Below are 13,988 nucleotides of genomic sequence, written 5' to 3' on the forward strand. Positions count from 1 at the left end.
ATGGGTCCGATTATGAGTTTGATGCTGCAGTGGCGGCACGCCAAACACTCATGAGAACGGACTGCCGTATCATGACTTTTATTGTGAATATCAATGTCTAATATGTTCAATGAAAGTTTACATTTTAATATGAATACTGTTGATCTCTCCAAATATATTGCTAAATATGAGAAACTTTTAGTATTTTCAGGGAACAATAATTACAAATTCAAGTAGGAGACACTGAGTTACGCGTTCAACAGTTTACTTTGGAAAAGAGCTAGAATGCACGTTTCTAATGAAATGGCAACATGTTTTTATGGCTCTATTAGGTCGGGCAAACTACTGGCAAATGATCTTAGTATTAAAAAGGCAAGAACCCAATAACATCCACTAATGGGGAATTCTTTGCCAGTTTATTGGACATTGCCAATGAATTCTTACTGTAATATAAGCATTTGTACACTCCAGCCTCATTGTCTTCTCATCAAAATATTGATAATATTTTAGTATCCTCAGGTCTACCTACACTTTCTCCAGATGACAAATTATGACTAGGTGAGCCTTTTCATGAATTTATTTCAGGCACTTAATCTCTGAAGTCTGATAAATCTCCATGCCCTGATGGTTTACAAGACGAATTTTAAAAGGAGTTCTCAACCTTTTTAGTTTATATTTTGATCCCCTTATATAAGAATTTTTCTGACAAAGCTGCAATTGGTGGGTAATTTGGGGAAGCGTTAAGAGATGTTCTCTCAAACTAGATGAACATTCGTTATATGTTACTAATTACAGACCTATTTCTTTTCAGAATCATAATTACGAAATGTAGGAAAAAATATTAGCAAACAGGCATTCAACAATTTTACAATCAATCATCCATAGTGAGCAGACTGGATTAATGAATGGAAGATTTTCAATTTATAACACTAGCTAAGTCCGTCTCATGCTTTTGAATTCTATTAATCTGACTTTTTCCCTTAGGTTGATGGCTTTTCACGCTGACAAAGCCTTTATAAAATTCAAGGGCAATTTTCTTTCAAATCCTTAAAACATTTTGATTTTGGTGATGATTTCTCTTTACAATTGTAGGCTGAAACAGGACAATGCTGTGCTCTGTCTCAACTTTTGTTTTTGCTAACCATTGAACCTCTTTTGAATATGATCCATAAATCTCTGTTATCTAAAGAAATCACTTTTTCAAATGTTAAAATTAAAGACATTGGCATATGCCGATGATGTCTTATTATTTGTTTGATCATCCTTCCACAACCTTACCATGTAGTCTAGAAATGATTAAAATGTATTCAATTATATCTGGTTATAAAATATATATTACTAAAACTGATTTCTTCTCTTTTAATATTTGTTGCTTCTCGGACATGATTGTAACTCCATATTAAATCGTGTCGTCACTCACTAAAATATTTAATCATTCAGTTCTATAAAACCATTGAGGATACAGTTGACGAAAATCATGATACTATTTTAAAAGAATTGTGGATAAGATAAAAAATGGTCATACTTATTTCTATCATGATGGGTAGAAAAGAACCTGTGAAACTTATTTTGATGCTGATATTATCCATGTTACCAGTTCAATTTCCAGTCACATACATCTCGACACTTCATAAAACCTTTTCAAAATGGATGTAGACTAATTAGAATAATAAAAAAATATTCATTCGCTACCATAAACTTGAAAGAGCTAAGATGAATGGTGGATTTGGACTAATACATTTATCATATATGATATTTCTTTTTTAGTTGCTATATGCACTCTTTGTGCTGGCATTGTTCTGAAGTCACTGGCTCATTATGGCATATGTTATATGAATGCATTCATGTAACATTATGTCATATGTTGAATGAATGCCTTCCCATATCACAATTTTGGGGTGCATTTTGGGCTTTAAATAAAAACGTGTACCTAGCACTGATAACATTTCTACACAATGATAATATGTATAACAAATAAAAGTACTTCTCACTTATCGATTCTTAATTCTAAATTGCTATATTTTCTTATTTCTGCAGCCGTTAAAACTATTACCTCTAATTAGAAACAGGTTAAAAATGTATCTGTACATACAATGTGTTCCTGAATTATTTGTCACATGAAAGGCTTTGAAATATCTTCATTCAAGGTACTGAAACCCTATAGTTCTCAGGTATTGTTCTGGAAACCTTGAGATTATTATATTTAAAATAATAGTAGCATTTTAAGAAGTTCTAATTCAAGTTGTAGATTCTTGTATATATGTACTTACTACTTGTTAACATTTGTTATTCCTTACACATTTGCCTGCTATTATTGTAATTAGCCCACAAATCTTTTTTTGAAGTTAACTAATTTTATGCTTCAACAAATAATATTATTTTGGTATATATTTTTGTATGTGTTATAATGAATAAATAATAAATAAGCCTTACGACTTCTCACATTAAACCCAAAATGAAGAGAATGATCCTCTTTGTACAGTGTCCTGCGTGCATGGACTTACCTCCTCATTGAAGGGGACTGGAGGCACATTGTGATCCAGACGGAAAAGGTCTTCACAGAGCAGAGCTCTCATACACAGTGCTAAGCTGTCCATATCTCTGGCCAATGGCCCAAGTGATGCTGGCACTAAAATTAATGAAAATTACATTACTTATCATGATCAATAAAACGGCTGTGTAGAAGTTAAACAGACACCTTGGCAATAATAGCTCTATATTGTCCCACAAGTAGATTCAAGGCTTCCTGACAAACACCTGCTGACCATTCTTTACAAATGAGTTATCCGGTAGGGCAAACCATGGTTTCTAGTGCTAAGGGATATTGGGATACCATTCCTTCTGCGAAGGATATCGCCGTTTAATCTACCCCACATTTGAAGTCACACTGTAGCCATGCCTGACTGTACCACAAATAGGAATGTGCGAAATTCACATAATTTGCTTTTGGGTAATGATCGAGATTTCTGCAAAATGACACGAAATTACAAAGCCTGGGCGGAGGTCTGCTACTCGGAACTCCGCAAAGTGCAAAGAAATCTGTCGCGCTACGCTTAGCTCCGCAAGCAGAGGAGTGCATTAGATAAATGCAGTTCGCGGTGATTTTCAGTGCTGGGTGCTTGTCCGCGCTGTGCAATCATCTCAAATGGCACCATGCACATCGCAAGCAGGCTATGCTTCCTTTCTACCGCTCGAGTAGAATTTTACTCGAGCGGCAGCTTTCTCAGCTCAAGTGGATAGTTTCTCGACGCGAGTGGTCGTCGTGAGCATATGCGACCACTTGCAATGAGTAATCTGACTGCCCGCATTGAGAAATCTCGCCGGGAAGTTGATTTTCCACGCTACAAAGTGGTGTAATTCAGGAAATTCACATAATAGGTGAATGTGAAATTCTACAAATTCCACAAATTATGTTGGCTTCATCTAAATGCCATCCAGGCCTAACCATAATCTAAAGAGTACTTTTCCTAAACTGGATGATAGAATGAAATCCTACTTTAAGAGTCAGCATTATATGGTTCTGCAAAGCCCCTGATGGCCATGACTATCTGTACCATATTCTAAAGACTTCTTTTTCTTTCCCCAGAAGTAAATACTACTTTTGGAGGTAGCATTATGGAATTCCAAAAGATGCCCCGATGGGGATACCTACCTGTACCATAATTTAATGTTAATACATCAGACTTTGGGATGCACCAGTATGGAGTACTACACATTGTATATCACTTTTCATTTGTTCCTTAAAGATGAGTTAACAGAGATTTGTATCATATTTCATTGTCATGTAAACTAAGCACTTGATTACATTTTTCTTTCATTCCTTATTCATCATTACATTATGGTCAGTTATTCATGTCAGCCAGTGCATGTTTTTGAAACATCCCAAAGTATGATTTATTGAACGAGTAAGGCACTCTTAGGGAAATGTATGGAGGTAGGACTAGCAGAATGTAGATTAGTGAAGCCTTGTAGGCCTTACCAAAATATTAGATGCCCCACTTCCTAGATAATTTTCTCTTTGATGACTGTGGTCAACATTGACCTAAGATGATCAGCCAATATATCTGATATGTACAGATGTTACTTACTTTTTTTAATGTTCTTGGTGCTCAGGACTCGCTACTACAGATCACTGATTAAGTGGCATCCAGGGAGAACCACATGTTTTTTCAACAATTGTGCTACCAAAATATCACAGAAAAAATAATGAGGGCCACAATATCGAGAAAGTGAGTGCATATAAGCAAAGGTAAATATAAATTTACCCTTCCTATCTCCACAGCACACAACATTCTGGAGTTGAAATTAAGGTGTAATCACATCACAATGATTATTCAGTGGCTCACATGTCACCTCATAATAGATGTTTGTATTCCAAAGATGTATTGTATCAGAAAATACAACTTTTAAAATTAGAACCACATTTTTTGCAGCAGCAGTGTAATTAACAAAAGAGAAGTGAGGCTGGCATGGGTGCCATAACGTCTGCTACTGTTTTCCCCCCAAAGCAGCTTTAGCATGGATGCAGGTATTGTTTGGGTGATCACAACTGAAGGCCGAATTCAGAGTTCATGGGAAAGCTGTGTGTCGGAATGCTTTTCTAAAATTATTGTTTCTGTTCGGGTGAGAACATCATATCAGACAGGCTCTCAAAGAATTGGTCTCCAAAATCAGGTGACAGTTCGACCAAGTTCGATAACGCTGTAACTTGGCAGGTGTGAGAATGATTGCTGTCATCAAAGTCTGGATCGGCAATGCTCACAGAAGGTCGTACCTGGGTGCTGTTGCTTTTGTTTTTCGCTCCACTGTCACCACCTAGTCGTAGCACAGGAGTCTCAACGAATGCCGTCATCAGGATTGGTAGCCGCTGGGGACAACACAATGCGTGAGCCGTTATCGGACTTAGCAAAGTATCGATATCCATTTGTACTGCTGATGGAAGTGCAAGACAGATGTCCAACACGCACTCATCTCCGCATAGCATACATCGAAGCACAGGTAAGATGCAGGATTGCCATATCGGTCTGAATTCCACTCTCCTGAGGCACAGCCGGAAGATAGGTCCTAGACAATTGTTTTAACTAAATCAGTAAAATGTACTTGTATTTTAAAAGCGTCTTGCTTCTTAGCCCTCACTAGTGCACAGCTGCACCATCACCAGACTCCCGCATAGCGGATTCATCGCTGTCGCGGCCCTAGCTAATTGCCAGTGACGACACTGACGGGGACTCCCTGAGGCCACGCCCACTACGGTCGGCCACGCCCCCCTCCTACGACTCACACCCCCTATAAACATGTGTAATCACCGGACGCGCAGCGGATGAGTGCAGCGGGCACGCTGTTTGCGCGCCAAAGGCGCGCCTAAGGCAAGCCCGTCTGCGCCGGTACCGTGCCTAGTGCCGGAAACCCTGCCCGTTTTTCCTACCTTCAATACTCTAAACCCGACCTATACAAACTTGATCAATGCCCCTGTGACCAACCGACTAAAATGGATCTTAGAAACATCGATATTCCCTTTACATGTCCCTCTTGTGGCATTCAAATACCAGTCTTTCCACTGAGCTTCACACATTACCCACCCAAACCTCCCCCTGCCAAAACCTCGCAGCCTGGTGTTAGTAACCCGTTACTAGCTACCTCCTCTACCTCTCATAACAGGTCCCATATTATGCCCTACAAAAATAGGTCGCTTAAATGCATACTTCTTAATGTAAGATCTATGCCCAAACATAAACATGAGATTGAAGCCTTACTCAATGATCACAGCATTGACCTCATGTTCTTAACGGAAACCTGGGCCTCTTCGGCCTCCGGACCTGACTGGAACACCGCCACACCCATAGGCTACTCTGTTGAATGCCTGAATCGTACAGGATCTACCGGGGGAGGTATTGCGATAATCCATCGATCGCACCTCAAAATAACCTCCTGCCCCCAACTTGAACTAGAAGCAGAAGCAATGACCTTTAAGATCAGAGAAAACAATCATTTGATTTTTGAGGGACTGCTGGTGTACCATCCTCCCGGACCCAGGACTCCCTTTACCAAAGCTCTACTCACCTTTTTAGAATCCACCTTTGATGCAGCCTCCTATACCATCCTAGGCGACTTCAACTATCATCTAGAGCTAAAGAACGATTCAGACTCCGCCACCCTCATTGATAACTTTCTCAGCTTCGACATGAAACAACTGATCGACAAACCTACTCACACAGCAGGGCACACCCTTGATGGGATGTTCTCCAACTGCCACTCCATCAAAATCTTATCCATCACTCCCATACCTTGGTCGGATCACAACGCCATCTACTTTAATTTACAAATAAAAAACTCTGCAATTCAGCGCAGGAGCTACTTACCTCCCGAAACCTCCCGCCCCTGGAAAAAACTTGAATCCAACCAACTTGCCGAGACTCTGGGAAATACCTCTCCCGAATTTGATCACGGCAGTAGTGAAGACTGGGCTTCCAACTTTAATCAATGGATTATTGATGCAATGAACGAGCTGGCCCCACCTGAATTAAAGAAACCCAAAAAACGGCTAGTTACCGCTCAATGGTACACGGCTGAGATAAAAACTGTTAAGATTAAGTGCCGACGCGCAGAACGTAGCTGGCGCTCTGATTATAGCCGTGAGAAAAAACTTGAATATTTAAATACTTTACAGGAGTACAAATCCATAATAGTTCAGGCAAAGGCCGCTTACTTCACAGAAAACATCCAAAAATTGGCTAATTCCTCCAGGGAACTTTTTAAAACTGTGGCCCACCTAACAAAAACCCCCCGAGACACAGTATTTAACCCTGATCAGAGCTTCGTCGATGGAATGGCCACCTTCTTTCAAAAAAAGGTACAATCAGTATATGATGACCTTAGCACCATGGTATCCACCATACCTCCTAACTTAGATGGACATACCGACATAACTCCCCCCTGCTTTTCCAGCTTCCCTGTACTTGAAAAACAACAAGTACATGATTGACTAATCCAGATAAAATCCGGCTCTCCTTTGGATCCATGCCCCCCTATGTGCTTCATCAAATTCCTGAGACCATCGGAAACACCTTGACTCCTCTGCTCAATAAAATCATCCCCCAAGGAGAATTTCCAAAAAACTGGAAAATGGCCTGCATTAGGCCTATCCTCAAGAAAGAATCCCTTGATCCTTCTGAATCCAAACACTATCGGCCCATTTCCTGCCTGCCCCTACCTTCAAAAATCTTAGAAAAGCTATAAATCAGGTAATAATGCGGCATGTGGAGGAAAAAAAGCTATTTGATCCGTCACAACATGGCCTCAGACTCCTACACTCTACAGAATCAGCCCTCATCATGGCTACTGAAAAAATTCGCAAAACCATGTTTGAAGGTGGACGATCGGCCCTGATACTTTCAGACCTCACAGCGGCCTTCGACACTGTGAATCACGCCGTCCTATTAAAAAGACTTACGTCCCTAGGCTTCACCGGTTCTGCACTGGCCATTATTGCCTCCTTCCTAACCAATCGTACTAATCAATTGGTCTGGAATGGATTGCAATCAGCTGAATTCTCTCTTCCGGGCGGAGTCCCACAAGGCTCAGCACTGTCTCCAACTCTTTTTAACCTTTACGTCACTCCCCTAGCTGCCCTGATCAGATCCCACGGCCTACAATTGGTGTCTTACGCCGACGACACACAAATCATAGTGTCCATCTCCCAATCTATTGACGCCACTGCAGAACGATTCAGGAACTGCCTCTCTCAGGTTAAGAACTGGATGTGCAACAACTTCCTAAGACTGAATACGGATAAAACCGAAGTCATCGAGTTAGGCCATAAAACTTCCATCTGGAAAGACCTATGGTGGCCCCCCGAAGAAGGAACTTGTCCTCTTCCTGTAGACAAGGTCAGAAATCTTGGCTTCTTATTGGACAAAGAACTCTCCTGCAAAGCCCAGGTGAACCAGGTGACCTCAGCTTGCTTTCACAACATCAAACTGATCAGGAAAGTTCTTCCCTACATCCCAGACACCCTTAGGAAAACGGTAATGGGAGCCCTTGTTTTATCCCGCATTGACTACTGTAACTCCCTTTATTTGGGAGCAGGAGAAAAACAGCTGTCTAAACTTCAGGCAATCCAAAACACGGCGGCCAGAGCCCTAATGAACATTCCCAGACTCCACCCCACGTCCAAAGCTATTCGAGAGCTACATTGGCTCCCGGTCAGACGCCGCATTCACTTTAAAGCTCTGTTCCTGGTCCACAGATCTCTTCAAGGCAAGGGACCCGACGACTTCAACAACCTACTGCCCCGATACATTCCCCCGCGCGCACTGAGGTCATCCACCCTCGACCTCATCTGCCAACCCAGAATAAATAAAGTTCGGTGGGGGGAAAGTCCTTCTCACACCAAGCGGCAAAAATCTGGAACTCGCTACCCCCAGCACTTCGTGCCCAAAAATCTAAAACGAGCTTCAGAAAAGACCTAAAAACCTGGCTCTTTGTCTAGATCAATCTGCTCCTCTGCCTCCTTTTTTCATCTGGATCTGTTAGCGCCAAGACGCCGCGGCATTCGTGCGCTCTACAAATATTTCAGTCAGTCAGTCAGTCAGTCAATGAAAGAAACCAGGTCATGTTTAGATCTCTCAGCCTGGCCAATCCAAGGACTCTAATTATTCTGTCCCGGTAGCGTATTGCTAGGATTGTTTCTTCCATCCTCGTAGGAGTCATGTCTGAGCTTTGGCTTGCCATATCGGAGCAGGAGGGTCAAAAATAAAATGCCTGCTACAAGTCCCAAAAATAGGGGTATGCCGCCAAAGACTGAATGTACAAAATTAGGAATGATTCCAAGAATTGCTTGAAATGGTGTTAGCAGTCCCGTAAAAATCGTCTTATATATGCCTGGGATGCCTATGGCACTAGACATGTTAAGGAGTTGGCTAAGCATTTCTACGAAATGCACGGGGCAATTTGTTGATAAAAGGTCATGGATCTCTGTAGCCGTCCTTGCAACTAGGAGATCATACGTCTCTTTTGATGACATGATGGGCACTGTTGTCTGCAAAAGCACAGACTTCATTCTGCTTAAAGTATCAATTCGTATAGAAGAGAAATTTAAACGAGGCCAGATGGGAGTCTCAGTGTCTCCAGGGCCGTTCGGAAACAATGCTTGCATACAGCATTTGACCATGGATGTTACGCTTACGAAATAGGCTTTTCCTGGCAAAAGGCCCCAACATCTGTGATGCGTTCTTAGAATGTAACTCCCATTTGCGAGTTGCATAAAGAAAGGCGCTATCTGCATTGCAGGTGTGACATGCTGGTGGCATGAAAGGTTGTTTGAATTACCTTCACGGGCTCCGAGTAAATTAATACCCTGGCACAAAAGTATACCGCTTAGTGAATGCTTACAGTTTTCACCACTAAGAAATACATTTTTGTTGCTGTCAATATAGCATGTGTGTGTATATGGTAATTTCCATGTTGACTTAATGTATCCTTTACCCAATCGTTCATACTGGCCAGTAGGTATGTATTCAAGGCAATTTTTAAATCGGAAAGTTGTTATCGGAATTGTGATAATCCCGTGTATTATCCATTCAATGACAGGACTTTCTGACATTGTCAGAGGTAATCTCTCAAGTTTTTCGATGCTCAGGGTTGTATAGTCTGCTCCTTTCTGTGCCAAGCTGATTTGTTTATCAGTAAGGTTAAAGATGGAAAACAATGACGTTGTGTTGATTAAACGCCAAGGCACATAGCCTGAATGAAGATTTTGCAGCGTCCAGCCTAACTGTACAATAGAACGCAATTGCGACTGGCCATGCTGTAACATTAGCAAGTCTTTGTCTATTATATCAATGGCAGATGATACAATGCTGTCCAGTGAATATATTCTGAAAGACAGAGTCATTAACCCATTGTCTACTTTAGAAAGTGTTTTTTCCAAATTAATACGATCAATTTCTCGTATTTTTTCAGCTGTTTCAATTTGTGTGACTTTCCAAGCCTCGTTGTATGCAGCATAGATACTGGTCGCTATGAAACGTTTTTGACGCTGTTTGCGTGGTCCCATAATAAAATCGCACAAATCAGCACCATCTTTAAGTAAAGACAAGTGTTGCTTAATTTCAGCCAGTGTGGATGATTCTAGCCATTCAAGGCACAGCTTCCCTACACTGTATGTTGTTACTATCCCTGGATGTTGTCTCTGGGAGTATCTAGGGTCTTGTCTGGACATTGTTAACCCCTGTGTTTTGTTGAGGAATCTATCTTGACAGTTGTTTGTGTCAGTAGGCCAGATTAACCACTTTTTCCAATCAGGATGTGTTCTGTTTAGATGTAAAATTTTAGCTACGTCTATCTCAATATCTGTTGTTGCATTATCGGGTATTGGCTTTGGAATGGACGGTTTGTTAAGGTCTTTAATCTTAGCTAGGCCAAGACAAGTTGTTTGTTGAATTGTTTCATTTAAAAACATTATTTGCTCTGGGATCATGCAGGCTCGAAATAATGCTTCTAGGCCTTGTTCCTGCCACTCTTTTGTACCCCAGATGGTTTTTGTTTCAATGTTATTTTTCCAATAATCAAAACCAAATGTCATCATTTTTTCATAAAATGCTTCTGAATATATCAATTTAGTATTTGTCAGCATTGTTTTCAATCCTGTTTTATCTAACAGTTTATAATAAAACGTTTCTGCATCACTGGTGTTAAACCCTGAGAAGTACTTGAATTTCTCAAAGAATGTTTTAGAACTGCTTTTAGGTGGTGTAGCACAATGTTCCCATTGGTTATACTTAAAAACATTTCTAGGTTGTGCAGATTTATGCAAGTAATGATCACCATAGTGTGTGTAGCAGAACATCTGTTCATAACTAGACGAACCTTGTAAATAATCATGATCTGTGACATTACTAAATCAGACATCATATTATTAATACTTTCAAAAGTCCCAATCATCAGAGAATGTACTAGGTTTTACAAAGTCACTTAAGGAAACCTTGAATTGATGAGGATACTTCAGGATCTCGACCGGACCATAGATTTCATAGTCAGTTTTTTCCCATACTACCCCACCGGGTATTGGAATGGCTGTGACATTTACTGTTGACAGTTCTCTTTTCTTCATGTGGGATGATCATGATGAGCCAAAGCAGGAGGAAAAATATACCTAGACCAAACCAGAACTCTAACCATGGAGAGATAAGGTAAATTTCCTTGAGTTGATGAAAGAGTTCTGTTGCTTTTTCTTTAAAAGTCTTTTTTGTTTCTGGCATCACTTCGGGGTTGCTTTGATCCTCAGAAAAGTTATCGAAGTTGATGAAGTAGCCAGAGGCAGTTCTGTCAATTGTTGGGATTGTTCTTTCAATTTGTCTTTCGGTAGCACATTTTGATGCCACATCATTGTAGACTGGTGTTTCTTGACGAACTGTTTCAATCTGTGTCTCAAGAGGCACGAGTTCCATGGCATTATTGCATAGTCCCTCTCTGTGCACTGCAGGCTGATCGAATGTGATTAGTCTTTCAGTTTGAACCTCTTGGATTGTTGCAAGTTTGGGTATTCTGTTGTTTCTCGGGAGTCCACTGGGCCTACTGTTGTTTATAGGCCACATGCTTGTGGTTTTACCAGGTCGATTGATACAACTCTGTTCTCCTTTTTACCAGCAAGGGGCGGTAGTACAACTGATCTTGTTCCGTTGATTGCTAAGACAGGTACTGCTTTTCTGTAAGAAGGCCCAAATTCCTTCTTCACCGCTATTTTTTCTCTGACTAGATCCCCAATCTTTGGAATCCAGACAGGTCTTGCTGGGGCTGGTGGTGCCTCGTCAGTGGTAGCTGGCTGTTGCTTTAACTTTATGTTGCTTAAGGATTTTCTTGTTTCATTCAAGTCCTGTAAAACAGCCAAACGATATTTGATGTCAAAGTCTGTTTTCTTATCTTCTACCACTGATACCTAACTATCTAAGTCCTGAATTCGCATTCTAGTTCCGAACAATAGTTCGTATGGGCTGAAACCTTTTAGAGAATTTCTTGGCAAGTTATTTAGGCTTAACTGGACACTTATTAAATGTTTGACCCACCCAGCACCCGAACCTAATACCTTCGAGTTATAGATTGCTTTATGTCCCGTTTTTTTCTTTCTACCACACTGTTCCCTTCGGGGTGTGATGGACAAGAATACCGCAACCCAACTCCCATGCTGGCCATGGCCTCCTTATAAGCTCGAGAGCTGAAAGCAGGACCCTGGTCAGAATGGAACATGGCAATTGTGTATGTGCCGATAAAGACTCGCAGATCTTTTATAACCGTTCTGGCGTCAGCCGAGCGCTGGGTTTTAAGTGGGTTTAGCCTTCATGATGTACAATGGGACGCGTTTCTCTTGTTTGATAGCACGGATAGATCGCCTAATGCTTTCTATTAGGGCTTCTGACACTACACTGGCCGGTTCTCCACTGCGAACTCTATTGCAGTCTTCACAGTTTTTTGCAAACTCATGAATACCTTCACTCATTTCCGGCCACCAGTACTCTGATTCCAATTCTCTCAGAGAGTCCCTGATTGTTTGGTGTCTCAGACCCAACCCCATATGTGCTTCCTGTAATAGGAAACCTCTTCGGTTCCTGTTTGGAAGTACCCTATCCCCCACTCCAGGGATTCGAGCAAAAGGAACGGATTTTGCATCACTTACGTATGCATAATTGAGTGGATAGTTCACGGGCAGTGCTGCACAGTCGCCTTTTACGGACGTTTTGACTGCCAGCATAGTTTCCCCGTCTATGTATTTTTCTGAACGCTTTTTTGTGGCTACGGAAGCCGGTTTAGTTGCTTCCGCTGTGGCTGTATTAGCCAATGAATTCCCTGCAACGTGAACGCCTTCACGTTGAAGACTCAGAGTGTGTATCACGTGAGGCTTTTGTAGTTCTTTCTGTAAAAGAGCTACCTGTTTCCAAAGCATTTTATGCTTTAGTGTGGCACCTGTGTCATCTTTGTAATCATTTTCAATCCAGCTCTGCAACTTATTATTGTAAGAGTTGACGCATAAATGAGAATCGCACACGATAAGTGTCGGGAATTCACGTCCTGCATTTTCAAGCGCCATCTTTAAAGATCTGATTTCAGCTCTCTGAGCCGAACAGTTTCTAACTGATTCAGTTTTTGTTATTTTCGGTCTGAATTTACCGCACAGCCAGCGACCTTTAACAATCGCACAGGCTGCATCGTAGGATTTGTTCTCTACATTAAAATGCTGTACAAATCTATCTGTATAGATTATACAGGCGTACTGTGGGAGAGGCAGAAGTTCGATTGGCAGAGGATATTCTTCTTCATATTCTAAATCATTCAGTTTTTGGAATTGCGGGGCGAAATAGTATTTCACATCTTCTGCTCCAAGAGAATCTACACACTGTATCCATTTCGGATCCAGTGACACTGTGGGCAGATTTACTGGGCCGAATAGTGCCTCGAAGGCGGATTCCGCTGTGAGGATATTAATCCTTTTGCCATGTGCTAGTTCTCGTTCATTTGCTAATGCAGTTTCTACTGCTTTCACCGTTTTTTCTATTGGACTGAATGTTTTTTCTGCTTGTGTGTACAAGTGAGATTTAATTGAAATTGGTACCTTTTCTCCCTCATTAGAGGTCAGGTACGTGAATCCGCATCTTCCTGGGATGATTCGGATTACAAGATTGCGTGTGTTGTCACGTGTATCTAATTTTGTTTTTGCTAACATGTCTGTTTGCAGTGATCTCAAAATTTCTGTGTGTTTTTGAGTCCAATTGATTTGTTAAAAATCAGGTTTAATTAGTTCGTAGAGAGGTTTAACCCTCTCCGCATAATTTAGAATGTAAGTTCTACCGAAATTCAGGAAACCTAGAATCGATTGTAAATTCTTCAGCGTTTTTGGAGCTTGGAGTACAGCGCACTTCTCTAAGAAGTTGTCCGCTAGGCTTTTCCCTTCACTTGACAATTCGTATCCTAAGAATAGTACTGTCAGATGGGCAATTCGAGACTTTTTAAAGTTTAAT

The 13,988-nt window shown here is 41.1% G+C and overlaps 1 protein-coding gene across 1 annotated transcript in view; it reads right to left on the reverse strand.

The window, feature by feature from the left end:
- Positions 1-13,988, reverse strand: part of LOC147747107 (vitamin D3 hydroxylase-associated protein-like) — a 329,790-nt gene that overhangs the window by 183,137 nt on the left and 132,665 nt on the right. Inside the window, exon 7 of the mRNA XM_086952358.1 lies at positions 2,484-2,608. Within this exon, the coding sequence (XP_086808484.1) occupies positions 2,484-2,608 (125 nt within the window). The remainder of the gene's footprint in view (positions 1-2,483; positions 2,609-13,988) is intronic.

Source organism: Lissotriton vulgaris, chromosome 1_1, assembly GCF_964263255.1.
Source record: "Lissotriton vulgaris chromosome 1_1, aLisVul1.2, whole genome shotgun sequence".
Classification (NCBI taxonomy): Eukaryota; Metazoa; Chordata; class Amphibia; order Caudata; family Salamandridae; genus Lissotriton; species Lissotriton vulgaris.